At 37.2% G+C, this 14,470-nt stretch overlaps 1 protein-coding gene across 1 annotated transcript in view; it reads right to left on the reverse strand.

The window, feature by feature from the left end:
• LOC140159972 (uncharacterized) overlaps positions 1 to 14,470 on the reverse strand; it is a 75,184-nt gene that overhangs the window by 36,479 nt on the left and 24,235 nt on the right. The window contains 8 exon segments of the mRNA XM_072183239.1: positions 3,238 to 3,354; positions 5,440 to 5,564; positions 7,316 to 7,469; positions 8,341 to 8,520; positions 9,602 to 9,775; positions 10,737 to 10,944; positions 12,316 to 12,444; positions 14,043 to 14,230. Coding sequence (XP_072039340.1) covers positions 3,238 to 3,354; positions 5,440 to 5,564; positions 7,316 to 7,469; positions 8,341 to 8,520; positions 9,602 to 9,775; positions 10,737 to 10,944; positions 12,316 to 12,444; positions 14,043 to 14,230 — 1,275 coding nt within the window.

Genomic DNA, 14,470 nt, shown 5'->3' on the forward strand with positions numbered 1-14,470 from the left:
CCAAACATGGGATATCTGTGTTACACGACCGATTCTACATAAAAGCCTATGCACACAATCATGACGTAGTCTAAGTTTTCTAATGGTGTAAACATTTCAACTATTTTGTGGAGTAAGTTTGGGGGATGAGGCTGTGGATCACAAAATGCCCCTTGTAAGCTAAAATAGTGTCTAACCTTAAGCTATTCTTAACGAATTCAAACAATTTTGCGCTTTTGCTGGGATCACGACAGTACATTTAAATCATAGAAATAGTAAAGAATATACATGTACTTACCAAGTTGTATGATGATTGGAGAACAGCCTCTGGATCCCTAAGAGAAACTGCACATAAGCTTTGGTTTTTGAAGTCACAAACTTTGTTATGCAGGTATCTGCTTAAACAAAGTCACCGATCCAGATCCAGAAATCTCAGAGATAAGACCGAAGTTTAACATATAACGGCTCTGCTGAGTTGAACTAACTGGTGTGGCAAACACAAAACAGGTGGTTTGTGTTCAAGAAGACACGATCTGCGACTGATCACGCCGCTTGCCAGGGCTGGTATTTATAGGGCATCGATACCGGATGCTATATGGCACCACCTCCACTCTTGACGTAAATCATACCCTGGTTTTCTGAAACTATACACCCTTGCTTATCATGCTTGTCAGTTATATGATTGATAGTCATGGTAGTTGGAACTTTAGGCAGAGGGACACTCCTGATATTGACAATGTATATTTGTAGTGGTCAAAACAGCAGTTTGTAACCTTATTGTTGCACTATCTTCCATGAAGCTCTTAAGACATCCTCATTCTTTTTGAGGAGGAAAAGTCTCTTTTTCCACACACTCCTACCTAAAATGTATCCCTCTGAAGTCACAATTTTGTAACAGTTGTACTACTTAATGATTGATACATGACTGATTTAGTACAAAGTTCTTGTTTAATTCAGCAGCAAGGTCAAAAATAATAGGGTGGCCATCAAGAACTTGGCCGGCAAAATTATTTTTGTGTCCAAATGTATTATAATATTTTATTGTAATTTGTAAAGAAATACATTACAAATTAATCATAGTCATGAATTTCTAAATCTTCACTTCAGAAACATAAATTCTCAATCAGTTAGCTTACCTGCTCCTCCCTTGCATAAGTTTTTTGTTCTAAACCCATTTCACTTTTTAAACACCTCTTTCATCAGGCACCTTTGCCCTAAACACATTTCTTCCCGATGAAATTAAAGGAGCCCCACCCCCGGACTCCCAGACCTGATCCCAGGGTAGAATTGGAATTGAGACATATTTATAGCTGGATAAAATTTCACACTGAAATTTGAGGTTTATGCTTATAATATAAATATTTTGATTCTACTAGGCCATATAAAATAATTTGCCAAAACAAATTAAGTCCCCTTGGACCCTGGACCGGATCCAGAGGTAGAATTGATTACACTTATCTGGATAACATTTCACACTGTTATTATTGGAGTTTTATGCTTGGTATATCATGGTTAATCTAGTTAATTGACAAAGTGATCAGTGTATTATGGTCAGATGACTGGTAACTTAATATTTAACAAACTGTTGCATTTTGTTGGAATAATAAAAACCATCATCAAGAGGAGATGGGTGTCATTTTCAAATGGAATAGCCCAAATCAGCTGTATGATTGATGATCATAATAGTTCCAAATATTGACAATGTATTTTTGATAATTTCTCTGGTGGTCAAAATTTTATCATAATTATTCCAACCCAAAGTTGCACTATCTTCCATGAAGCTGTAAAGGACACCCTTGTTCTTAAAGGGGTAACCTACCCTATTGGTTTAGGAAATGGATTTTCTTCAAACTTGCGTACAATGTCAATTGTACGCAATCGAATTGGATTGTGGTCCCGATCATTGTAAGCAGTGAAGCATGTGAAGGTATGCCGTATTAAACTTAATTTTACAGATTTATCTTGAAAAGAAAAAGTGATTTTATGTCAATATGTATAGTCCACTTACATGTTATAGAAAGTGTGCACATATAGCAAGAATAATCATCCATGGCGGCGTAGCTGGGATTTTTTTCCAGGAGGGCAAGCCAGGGGGCGGGGCCCAAATCCACCAAATTTCCCTGCACTTGGGGGGGGGGGGGGGGGAGGGGCAGGGGCCCAAATAGACAATTTTTGCCGGGCTTATTGCTAATAATCATATGGTATTGCATATCGTATAGATTCTCCATCTCTCTGCCCCTCCTCTCCCCCTTTCTCCTCTTTCTCCCTCCTTTTTCCTCTTTTTTCCTTTTCACTAGGGGGCAGGGGCCCAAATAGGCAATTTTTGCCAGGGGGGCAATCGCCCCCCCTGGTTACCACAAATTGACATGTTGTTTTGGAGGGGTTGGAAATATGAATTTTTAATAATTTGCCATAAAATTTGTATTATGTCGCCAATTTCAATAAATCAAAATTATTTGATATCAGAAGCACATTCCTCGTATTCAGAATGCAATTTGGTATGTCTGATGTGCTCTTATGTCCCACAACAAAAAAAAATTGTGCAAACGTTGCTATCGGATTCCTTCAAAATATTTTCTTAAACATAATGAGAAATGGCCACTAAATTTGAAGTGTTAATCTTACAATTCCTCCAACAAAATGCCTCTTAACAATTTTTGTACTGATATTTTTGTGGCAAATTTCTCTGAGACGATATCAGGGTTCGTTTTTTGCAGGCAAAAACCGGCAAGGGTGGCAAAAACCTGTTTTTGCCTGGTTTAAACCGGCAAAAACTCACATATAGTCACTCAAATATTATAAAGTTACACAGAAAGCTCATAAACAGTAATACAAAACTTTTAATGAATCATTCAACATATTTTTTTGTGTCATCAAGTCCTAATGAAAAAGTTTTGAATTTGATATATGACACATTTTGGTTAAATGCACTTGAGCAATAAAAATGCATGCCTTTAATTTCTTAATATGGTACTTAGAATTACAAAACCTGGTCTTGTTATGTTCAGGAAATTATTTTTGTAACATAATAATTTGTTTTGAGATGAAAAAACTAAACTATTAATCACTTTTTTTAGTTTTTGCCATTTTTGCTGGCAAAAACTGTTTTTGCCAAGCGATTAAAACCACGGTTAAAACCGTGTTTTTCCACTTACGGCAAAAACCTGCGAACCCTGGACGATATGCTGCAAAAGAGCTCCGAGACATACTTTTTTTCATGCCTAATGCTTCAAGTGTCATTGTCACTATTAAACTAACCTCTTCCTGTTCTTCTAGAGCCTTCCTAAATTCCGCCTGCAAATCTGCCTGCTCCTTCTCTTGTAAAGAACGCTGGTAGTTCTGCATAGATATCATCTGCTTCTCACTCAAATGCATCTAAATTAGAGAATAAACGATAGGAATGTTTGCTTTTACTATCCTCTACTGTGTGACAGACGACAGACAGGTCCAATGTTTTATTGTAGTGGATATCGGCACACATTAATAGTCTGTTAAATATTATTTTCATAACTAAAACTAGTTTTGTTTAGAAAACAAATAAGTTAGGCACCAGAACCAAATTTGGATTGACTCTCGATGTTTGTAATTAATGTACTATCAACTAATTAATCAGAATTACTGCTTAATTTGTATTGGTCAATATCAGTAAAAGGAACGATTCATATGTAATCACAATTAACAATAGTCAATTAATTGATTTTATAAATAATAAGGATCGACCAAGCATCGATGGTCGATTGAAAGATCAAACTAATTTGGTTCTATTACCTTACCGTCATGAAAACTCCCCTTTTTCTAAAATGAATGAAAGTTGTCTACAAATTGCACACATTGCAATCGCACGTACTGCATGGCGTATTACGCACTACACTTGCAATGCGCTACATACGTGTAGCTAGTACGCACCTCAACAAGTGTGTTCCATGATAAATGCGGATAATGTGCCAACATCCAGGAACCAATGAAATTCAGCGCTTACAAATTAAACCACACAGCCACTGACTAAAGTTCTGTTCATGCTTCACTATATCTGCATAGCAGTGAGTTGCATTAGCTGCATTGCAGTCTCTTCCCAAAATATACCATAAAATTCCATCTACAAGGGAAGGGTTTTTTGACGAGAGAGACGAAAGGCTGACACCCTTGAGCAATTATGTTACTGATACAGGCAGCTGTACAATGTACACACATATTATTATAAGACCAATCTGCTTTAAATATTTTTGTAGAGGGTGTCTGTCTTTCATCTCTTTACAAAAAACCCTTGTTATGACACCACATTGAATCCAATGTGACTTCAAGAAGCAAAGTTACAAGCATTTGATTAGACGAAGGTCCAGTTTTAAAAGTGACAAACTAGCCTATTCAAAACTCCACGGACTAGTCATCTGGTTTGAGAGTGGTGATTGGCTAATTTATGCGTTTGGCTTTAATTTAAAACAAAAGGAACAAAAGAAAACTGAAACAAAAGAACTGACAAATAAAATGAAAGTTATGAAAAGTACAGAGAAGTAAAAACTGAAATAAAAACAGCTTTAAATAACGCTTCATTGAAGAAACTGTGTTGTCTCTTTGTTGCGCTTGTTGGAATCTTTTTGCGCCTTGTATAGGCGCGCCAGTTTGTCACTTTTAAAACTGGACCTTCGTCTTTTCAATTGCTTGTAACTTTACTTCCTGAGGTCACAAGGGCTTTAATGTGGTGTCATAATGTGCAGGATTTAATAGTGCATCTATTAAAAAAAAAATTTACCCCAATATTGTTCAGTTTTGAAACTCCGAGTATTTTTTCCAAGTGTAAGGATACTCTATTGGCGCAGTATATATACATTAACATGAACGGTGCATCCTGGTTTTCGAGAAAGAGGTTGAAAATAACATACATGTAGATGGAAACAAAAATTCCTTTAAAAAATCTTGCATGCCATTTCCAAGATTTAAATCTCTGATGATGTTTGCGGCATGTAATATTTTGCAAAACATACATTTTCTTAAAGGCTTGAAGGAAAAATATATTCAATGAATTTTTGTGAATCCATGTCACTCTCAAAAGTTTCATACGTGTGTACATTTCATGCTTTACAATAATACAGCTACATTAATTGTCAATAAAATAAAGAGGACCGGTTATGTTGAATGCAGTGGTGGCGCTACGGGGGGAGGCAAGGGGGGGAAATTCCCCCCCCATGCTTTTCTTTCCCCCGCCCAGTTTGCCCCCTCCCAGTTGAGGCAAAAAAACCCCAATTTACGTAAATTTCCGCTTTTTGCAGCAATTTTACACAAAATTTGTTGATTTTGCCACCCCAAAAATTCATTTTTCCCCCAATGCCCCCCCCCCCCCGAAAAAAATTCCTGGTGCCACCACTGGCTGGATGGAAGGGTCTGTATAAAAATTGAAATATTCGACCTAATTAGATACAGTGCCCCCTCCCTAATAAGCACCCCCTGAATTTTTAGACTCACCTCAATAGCTCCTGGATCATAGGCCTCATTGAGGGCTTCATAAATTTCTTGACCTGTGCTGAGTTCACGTATCTCATCTTCTTTCAGGCGCTGAGAGGACCGAGATCTTGTCTTTCTCTTCGGTTCTACAAAGGGCGAAAAAGAAATATAATGTTATGAGAAATGGTTAATTAATTTCCTGTACACTTAAACTTCCTTGCTCTGTCTCATTATAATCTTGTTTAAATCTTTGAAATCGCATTGCTCATTACTCCAGGTACATCAATGAGTCAAGGTGACAAACTTTATACAATAATTCTTCAACGGTACTGAATATGACATAAAACTGCTGCTTGCATACTTACAGAATAAAGGTATTGTTTTTAGCTGCTGGAGTGCATCTATCGTCTTAAACAAGGGCGACATCAATAGTTAAGTACAACAACAAGGCGAAGCCGAGTTGTATTACGCCAAAAATAATGATATTGCATTATGAGACTATAGATGCAACCCATCAGCTAAAAACAATACCTTTATTCTCATTTTCAAACAATTCAATTCAAATAAATATATTAATCATAAGTATACCAAATTTTAATCAAATTAAATCCTACATTTTACAAGGAATTACCTAGGGCTTAGAATCGATCAGTCCTGTTGTCGCTATATATATATATGCATCTCCGATTGGTTCAAATAGCACTTCAAAGTATCGTGTCGACAAACACACGCTAAAGTTGTGTCATATCACACGGGTAAGAACCAATGAAATTGCAAGAACATTAAGTGTTTAAGAATTCCTGATATAAGATGTGATTTCAGAAGACAACATGAGGTTTGTGAACTGAGATTTGAATTAGAAGAATTGCACAGATTTCAACAGGAGCTTAGGCCTCAAAAAAAGCAGACACAGAGTAAAGAAAAACTCTTCTTTCCTGAATGCTACTTTCATCATGTTGATGCATTCGATGTTAGCTTTGTTGCTTTTTTTCCTGGTGTTGTTGTTGCTTTGGTTGGGTGTGTTGTTATTATTGAGGTTGTTGTTCTTGACCTAGTATGCAACATAAATGTTCTATCTTACATCTGAGCTTTAATATGTTTGATTTTACTCCAAATAACCTACATATTTACAAGATTCAAGGGCTGTATGCATTGTCCAGGAAAGCAAAACAGCTAGAACGTTGACCTCAAAAGCAACACCAAATGTAATAGCAATGTCTGCATAGCATGCAGAAGGTTACGGGTTTGATTCCCGAGTCGGTGCATATTCCAACCTTTTATCTGGCGTTTACGCCTGTACTTGTCCAAAGGTTTCATTCAAACATATTGGGTGGCTTAAACTGTTCTTTTCATTTGTAACAAGCAGACGGTGAATTTAATGGGCTTCCAAAACATTGGCGCTTGTCCAAAATAATTGTATCAAACTTGCGTATCCCTTCCTAAGGTTCAAAAATCCTTCTGCTGGACTATTCCAGTTGAAATCCATATACCCTCAATGGAACAGATGACTGTAACCTCCCACGCATGGGGTGTAGATTTCAAATGGAATCTCCTTTTTAGGTAGCCCCATTTGAAATTCACACACCCTGTGTGAAAGATTAAAGACACATTATGTCTCCTGTCCATTGTTATAAATGCTACACTCAAAAATTGGCTTCCAACCACTCATCATACATGCATAAAGCCCACGCTTTCCCACGCTCTCTCTCTCTCATTTGCATTTGTTTGTACAAAATTAAAAATTTTCTTTTTGACAAAGAATTTCATTTCTTTTGATCCTTCTCTGGAATTTCCGTGACCAAAGAGTAAAATTCATGATTTTAGTAATGTATTTACAATTCCATGAATATTCCACTTGCCATGTTGAAATCTTAATCACCATTAATTTAAAACCTACCTTTCTTGGCTTGCTTCTTCTCAAAATCTTTCTGTATTTTACTAAAGAGCTTCTCCATTCTTTGCTGTTTCTCTTTATTGTACTTTCTAGCTTCTTTCTCCTCAGCTCGACTATTGCGAAAGGTAGCGCCACCCTCTCCATGCTTCTCCATATACTGCAAATCAACATTGAAAAACAGAAATAGTGTCAGGGATTCTAATATATGTCCCCCCTTGGTATATGGTCTCTGAAAGGCAAATCTGTTCTACTTGATTGTGCCCCTCTCCATTACCCATACCATACTAGGCAATCACATGGAGTGTAGCTGTATTTTTGTGACCTTACTTTGTCGCTTATCTAAAAAGCGATTGCCAATATATCAATCAAAAGTTGCTAGGATATGATTAGGGTTCCCACACCTTGAAGCTTTTAAAATTCAAGGACTTTTCAAGGACTTTCAAAGTCCAAAAGCATGATTTTCAAGGACTTACCACAATACAAAAATCATGATTCGGCTCTCCATGCAGCACATATTAACGAAAGTGACAGCTCCTCTCCACTCCCCATATTTTGTCAAAATTATACTTTAGGTAAAATTTCAATTTTCAAGGACTTTCAAGGACCTTGTGCAAATTTCCAGGACTTTCAAGGACTCTCAAGGACCGTGGAAACCCTGGCTAATATGATATGGGCATTATGCCCAAATATTCAGTTATGCGACTATCCCCTTATATTTCAACATTGTGTTCCTCTATTGCAGCCAATAAACTTAAGAATAGTCGTCACCATCCCATCTTAAATCATTACCCTCAGGATTGTCCGGCTTATAACTGCCACAAAAAAACAGACTTATTATAAATAATGTATTGATATAGAATTGAGTACACGCAATTATGCACAGCACTTACACTGGCTGCATGTTGCATAATGCTGCATGTTGTGTTTCTGGTGGACAGTACTGCGCAGTGAAGCAAAATCGTCGGCAAAAAAAAAAAAAAAAAAGCGGCAGGAAAGTATGCAACCAGCATAAAACACACCAATCTTACCTGGATAGGATAGCACCTGACTACTACTATATCCAGACATCCAGTTACACCTCCTTCACCACACAGTGATGACATAGTCAATGGGAATGGCTGAGGATTGCGCTGTAGGCCTAGTTTGACATCGTAGCGAGCGGGACGGGTTGAGTTACCATTGATACGTAGCATTAGGCTGGCTGGAACCTGTTGGTGAAAACGAGACAGTTTAGTATATCTAGGCCTGGGACAAATACCTGTGATGGTCATTATTTGATATTTACAAGCCTTGCACTAGAGAAAAGCGGCATAAAAAGTTCAATAGCACCAATGAGATGGTTGCTATACCCACAAAATCCAATTACAAGTGGCCAGAGTTCAATTACAAGTGGCCAGAGTTCAATTACAAGTGGCCAGAGTTCAATTACAAGTGGCCAGAGTTCAATTACAAGTGGCCAGAGTTCAATTACAAGTGGCCAGAGTTCAATTACAAGTGGCCAGAGTTCAATTACAAGTGGCCAGAGTTCAATTCCCAGGATCAATTTAACCATAATTCGGTGACAAAGGTTCGAATCCGGGGGTACCAAGTGACTTAGAACTTTGTTCATCTTCTCTCCTTTTTCGTTCTTCTTTCCCTTCCGATAGCAAAAAAAAAACTATGGGGTTTTAGGATTTGGGGTTCATTCATAGGATTGAGGCATAAATCAACGATCATGCCCTCAATCCTATGAATGAACCCCGTTCATACATACCCAACATTCTGAACATTGTTAGCAATCCAATACAAATGAAAATAATAAGGGTTTACAAGTTTAAATAACATTTCCATACCGTTTTCCTTCAAAAATTGGGAGAAAATGAGTAGGCCTACTTGCAAGAAGCAGCTCGGCTCATGAGGTCAACGGCCGGGAGTCAACGCGTTCATCTTTTGCGCTCCGCGTGAGATGGGCGTGGTGAAATGCGCGTGTACGCAACACTAGCAAATCGTGGATCGCGTAAATTGGGTTCCAAAGCTGCGTGACGCAGCTTGTTTATGCCCTGCGTACTGGTCATAAACAGAATTTATGACCAGCAAAAAACGTCCCAAATCCAATCAGAAACGTCGTTATATCCTGAGTATGTATGAATAATGAATTAAACCTGCATGTGTATTTCTTATTGCTATTGAGAAACAGAAAAAGCTAAAAGATAATGCATTGGTTGAAATATTGACACTAGTCCAAATCTCAGCACATGTGAATTAAAATCTTCTCTTAAAATATAACTAGTCAGTGTATAATCATCTTACCTCAAGAGGACTGCAGGCATCATCCGATCCTACCAGTTCAGCTCCATAGATGCACAGTTTTTGGCCCACAAAGATCTTACCCTTGTGGACCAATGTCAGGAGTGCTTTATCAATAGTTGTGTTGATGCAATACCAACCATCAGTCAGCTCCAGTGTAGTCTGCAATGTCGGCTTCTGGAAAACAAAACCAACAAAATAAGCAATTGAACTTTTTGAGATGTTGATATGTAAATGCTTCCTTCTCAAATAATTCCTTATTAATAAGCCATGTAATGGGCTATTCCATTTAAAATCCACACTACCCCTGTGGAAGATTTTGGAAATATCTTCTACAGGGGAGTGTGTTTTCAAATGTAATTGGTCAGGATTAATCATTTTGAAACCAATACTCCCTCTGTATTATGGCTTTACCTATATCTTTGACAGCTGGAGTGATGAGTATATCAAATAGAAGTTAACCAACTGTCTATTCTATTCAAAACTCATACTCCCTCTGTGGAATTCTTTAGCTAAATCTTCCACAGGGGTAGTGTGGACTTCAAATGGAAAAGCCCATTTAATGAGATATTGGTGGGCCATCTCAGATTAACAAATGAACCACACATAATTCCCATTCCAGAAAAATAGAGCACCAATTTTTGGGACTATAAAAATATTGATCTTGTTTTACCAAATGAAACATAAGCCAAATCTTAATCCCTTTGAATTAACTGACAATAAAATAGCTTTTTTTGTACTGAACAGCATTTTTGGGGGGAAAGGGGGAAAGAACTTGCAATTTGGAATGTTTTTTTAGAATTGCAGTCATCACAAAATTCAAAGACTTGACTGAAGTCTAAGCATTCACAATCTTGAGAACAGGCTAAGATATTACTTTTAATCTTACTATTTTATGTTAAATTTTAATAATTGGTTATGAAATAGAATAGAAAATATTTTTACTAAAATTAGAGTGCATAGACTGACATTAAACTTGGCTTAATTGCCAGAGCATACAAAAACACACTAAAAACATGGGCATAATTTCTCAAAATTGGCCAAATATTAAAAAGTTGACTTTAATTGCTAGAAATTAGAACAAAGTTTCATTGTTGTATATTTGTTTGTTTGCCAACTAAACTTTTCCCATAATTACCTGTTTATCATTGTTGTTAGGAGCCGCAGCAGCAGCAGCAGCAGACTCTGGCCCAGTTCTATGGATTGCACTGACACACAGCACAAGACGCCTAGATGGAGTATCATCTCTCTCTAGAATTTTCTTCAAGGCTGATCTCTGACTGTTATCAATCTCTCTATCGTATCTGTACTTGAGTTGTAGCATCATCCAATGAGGCGTCAAAAGCCTATAAAAAGTGTAAACAATTTAAAATTAATTTCCTACCATATTTAATGTAATAAACATCTATAAACAGGTATATAACGTGACCACTGCCACCATTGTAAGGAATGGATGAAATGGTAGGCCATTGGTAATAATGTTCATATCACAAACAGCAACTTGGTTTGGTAGTAGTTTATTATTTTCATACAATATCAAAATACATAGACATCAAATCATAAGGAGCGAACCCATAATTGTGTGTTGCTCAGCCAAGAGATTGTGAGAGAGAGTTATCTCAGGCCAAAAAAAAAAAGTTTGTCTCAAAGCTCACGAGAAATTTAAAAACAAATGCGAAATGCGATTTTTTTTTTTTATTTTTTTATTCCCGACTTTTTTCATGGTATTTTGAGAAAAAAGTCTGATTTTCGCCAATTTTTTCTGGAAAAAACTATAAAAAAAATTTTTGGAAATAAAAAAAATTTCCGCATTTCTTTTTTGTCAAATCGTGCGATTTTACAAACGCGCGCGCAAGCTTTGAGATGAACCTTTTTTTTTTTTGGCCTCAGCACGCCACAGGTTTTTATTCCTGTTCCCCTATTGATACCCAAATTCCTTTGTCGATCAGAATTGACCGTGATTTGAATGAAATCTTAGACAGTGTTTCTATTCCCTATTTCTTAAATAATAATATTACGAAAAAGTTCGATTACCCATCAGCATTCTACCCTGTTACAGGTAATAGGGACAACAAGCAATTTAAGTGGGTGCATACCATCTGGAGTCTTATTCAAATGAAATCACTCACAGGAGGATTGGAACCTAATAATTACAACCCTACTTGGCCCATATGTTCTCAAATTAATTTGTACCAGGGCCACAAGGGGTCAACACATTGTAAACATACAAGCTTGGCTCTGCAAAAAAGTTCATCAGGATTGTCAATAAAACATGTAATGCCCCTGTCCGACTTTCCTGCCGCTTGCCGCTGCGGCATGATGTATCAACTAAATGACAAGCCTTGTTGTGTCCGTTTGTCTGCGCCACGCCGCTCATCAGCGGCAAGCGGCATGGTAGTATGAAACCAGCATAATTCATTAATTGATAAAGTCTTCTTGCACTTCAACGGCTGCTTGTGGGTGGAGCTGATGTAGACGGTGCTGTAAGGAGTTTCTTCGCATTCGACTCCTTACAGCACCATCTATGTCAGCTCCAACCGGAAGCAGCAGTCGAGGTGCAAGGTTTGCTGAGTCAACTTGAGATGTGCCAAGTCTTAGCACAAAACTGTCACTGAGGTATGTAACATCAACCCAAAATTTCAGATTTGTACAAAATTACATGCTTGCCTGTATTAAGTTTAAAAAAAAGATTTGTCCTCAAATCATCCTGGTCTTACCTTCCTGCAAATTGCTGTGGATATGCCACTTCCATTGCAGCTAATTTCCATACAATCCACCTGTAGTGGTTAAACACCCAGTCTTCATTTACAAACTTGGGGTCTACACCATCAGTGTCCAGTAGTGCACTGAAACAAACAAACAAACAAACAAACAAACAAACAAAAGTGTCATTCAAGTACATGTTTCCATATAAGGCAACAAAAAAGTTGTATTGCCCTTAAAGCTACAAAGACAGGGTCAGTTGATCATCTTTCTTTAAAAAAACCATTTTGCCGCAGATGATATTAAAAATGCAACAATGATTTATACAAATTAAAGTTTTAACTTCAACACTACACTATTTTTCGCTCACCTGGAACATTTTCACTAGTCCGACTAGCGTCTTCAGCAGATGGTGATGCTGTGTTGATACATTGTATCTTGTCTACAATCGGGATATCTCTCACTGATGACGTCATATGATTGACGGAATGACGTCATAGGATGTTACGATGTAGCGCTGCCCCCCTGGGCATCAGCAAGTTATCCCAAATAGGATCTATTTCTAGTCCTTGGTCACGATTTAGTCTTGGTTTTTGAGTCCTTATTTGTATGGTTTCAAGAACTCTCCGGGAAAATTCTTTTTGCTCCCGTTCAAGCACCTTGACATTTTCCCAATCAATCTGGTGACCTTTAGATCTCACTACATGTTCTCTGACTGCTGATTTCGAGCTGCCAGCAGTGGACTTGTGTTCACTAATTAAGCCTTTTCACTAAGCCTTTCCTATGACGTCATTCTGTCAATCATATGACGTCATCAGTGAGAGATATCCCGATTGTAGACAAGATATCAACACAACATCACCATCTGCTGAAGACGCTAGTCGGACAAGTGAAAACGTTCCAGGTGAGCGAAAAATAGTGTAGTGTTGAAGTTAAAACTTTAATTCATTTTATCTACCACTACGTATGAATATCCACTCGTATATATGATTTATACAGTTTGTCAGGCTCATTTTTGGAATATGTCAAACTTATGCAGTACAAATTACAAACAGGAAAACACTTTGCGAAGTTGTGTATGAATTAAAGCCATATTGTAACATTTGCCCGCCCTCAATTTTTATAGAAAGCTAGATTTTTATACTAAATGTAATGTACTTTGATGAACTAAGATACCCTACAAAAATCTAAGCCTAATATGCTGTTGCTGTATGTTTGACAAAATCAGACATTTAATAATAAACTGTTGTATTCCGTTGGTAACATTTGCGCTGGTATTAAATATTGATTTTCTTTGTATTGCCTTATATGTTTGGGCCAAAATTAAACATGGACATATCTGGCAATGAAAACTAACATTTTGAGGAAAAGAAATACAATTTTTTTGATGAAAAAATGAAAATGTTACAACATGGCTTTTAGCAGTTTATCCTTAGCATCCTGTGTTAAATCTAAATGATAACCCTACTGCAGAAGGTGCACAAATCTATTAAAAGTCTTACCTTAACCTTAATGCTAACCCTAATTTATAACAAATCCCATTCTCAAAATTAGTCCGATATGTCCCAACAGCAATATTATATCGTTGTGTAAATGCAAGAAAGTCTCATGGCTGCCTCAGGTTAGATTTTGAAATGAAATTTGCAGAGGAATCCAAAAAGTTGACAAAACTTTAATCTCACTTGGCATTGAGTTTCTGACTGATGACCTGTGACCTAAAATACAATATCGGTCTACTCACTGATAGAATTCTTCCTTCCCAGCCACACCGGTCTCATCAAGAACCAGTCTTCCTCCATCACCAACTAGGATGCCATCATGTGTTGCCATAGCAATATGACTGAAATGCTCTTCACCTTTGAACTTGAACGATTCAGCTTTGGCAGCGCTGACTTGGAGAGTGCTTGGTAACACTCCATGAGAAAAAAGCTGAAAATATCAGACCAAACATGGAAATTAAAATAAATTCCATTCATACTGTGCAGTACATGTAATAGTAAAACTTTAATTATTGTGTCCAATTTCTCGAGCAACAGGTGATCTGCATTTATTAACCTATTTTATACACGAAAAAGAATTTCTATCTTTTATAATAAGGCCTAAAAAAAATTGTTTGATTGGCGTAACCCGACCGACCCTAAAAATAGGCCCGACCCTAGACTTATATTA

This window comes from Amphiura filiformis, chromosome 9 (assembly GCF_039555335.1).
Source record: "Amphiura filiformis chromosome 9, Afil_fr2py, whole genome shotgun sequence".
Taxonomy (NCBI): Eukaryota; Metazoa; Echinodermata; class Ophiuroidea; order Amphilepidida; family Amphiuridae; genus Amphiura; species Amphiura filiformis.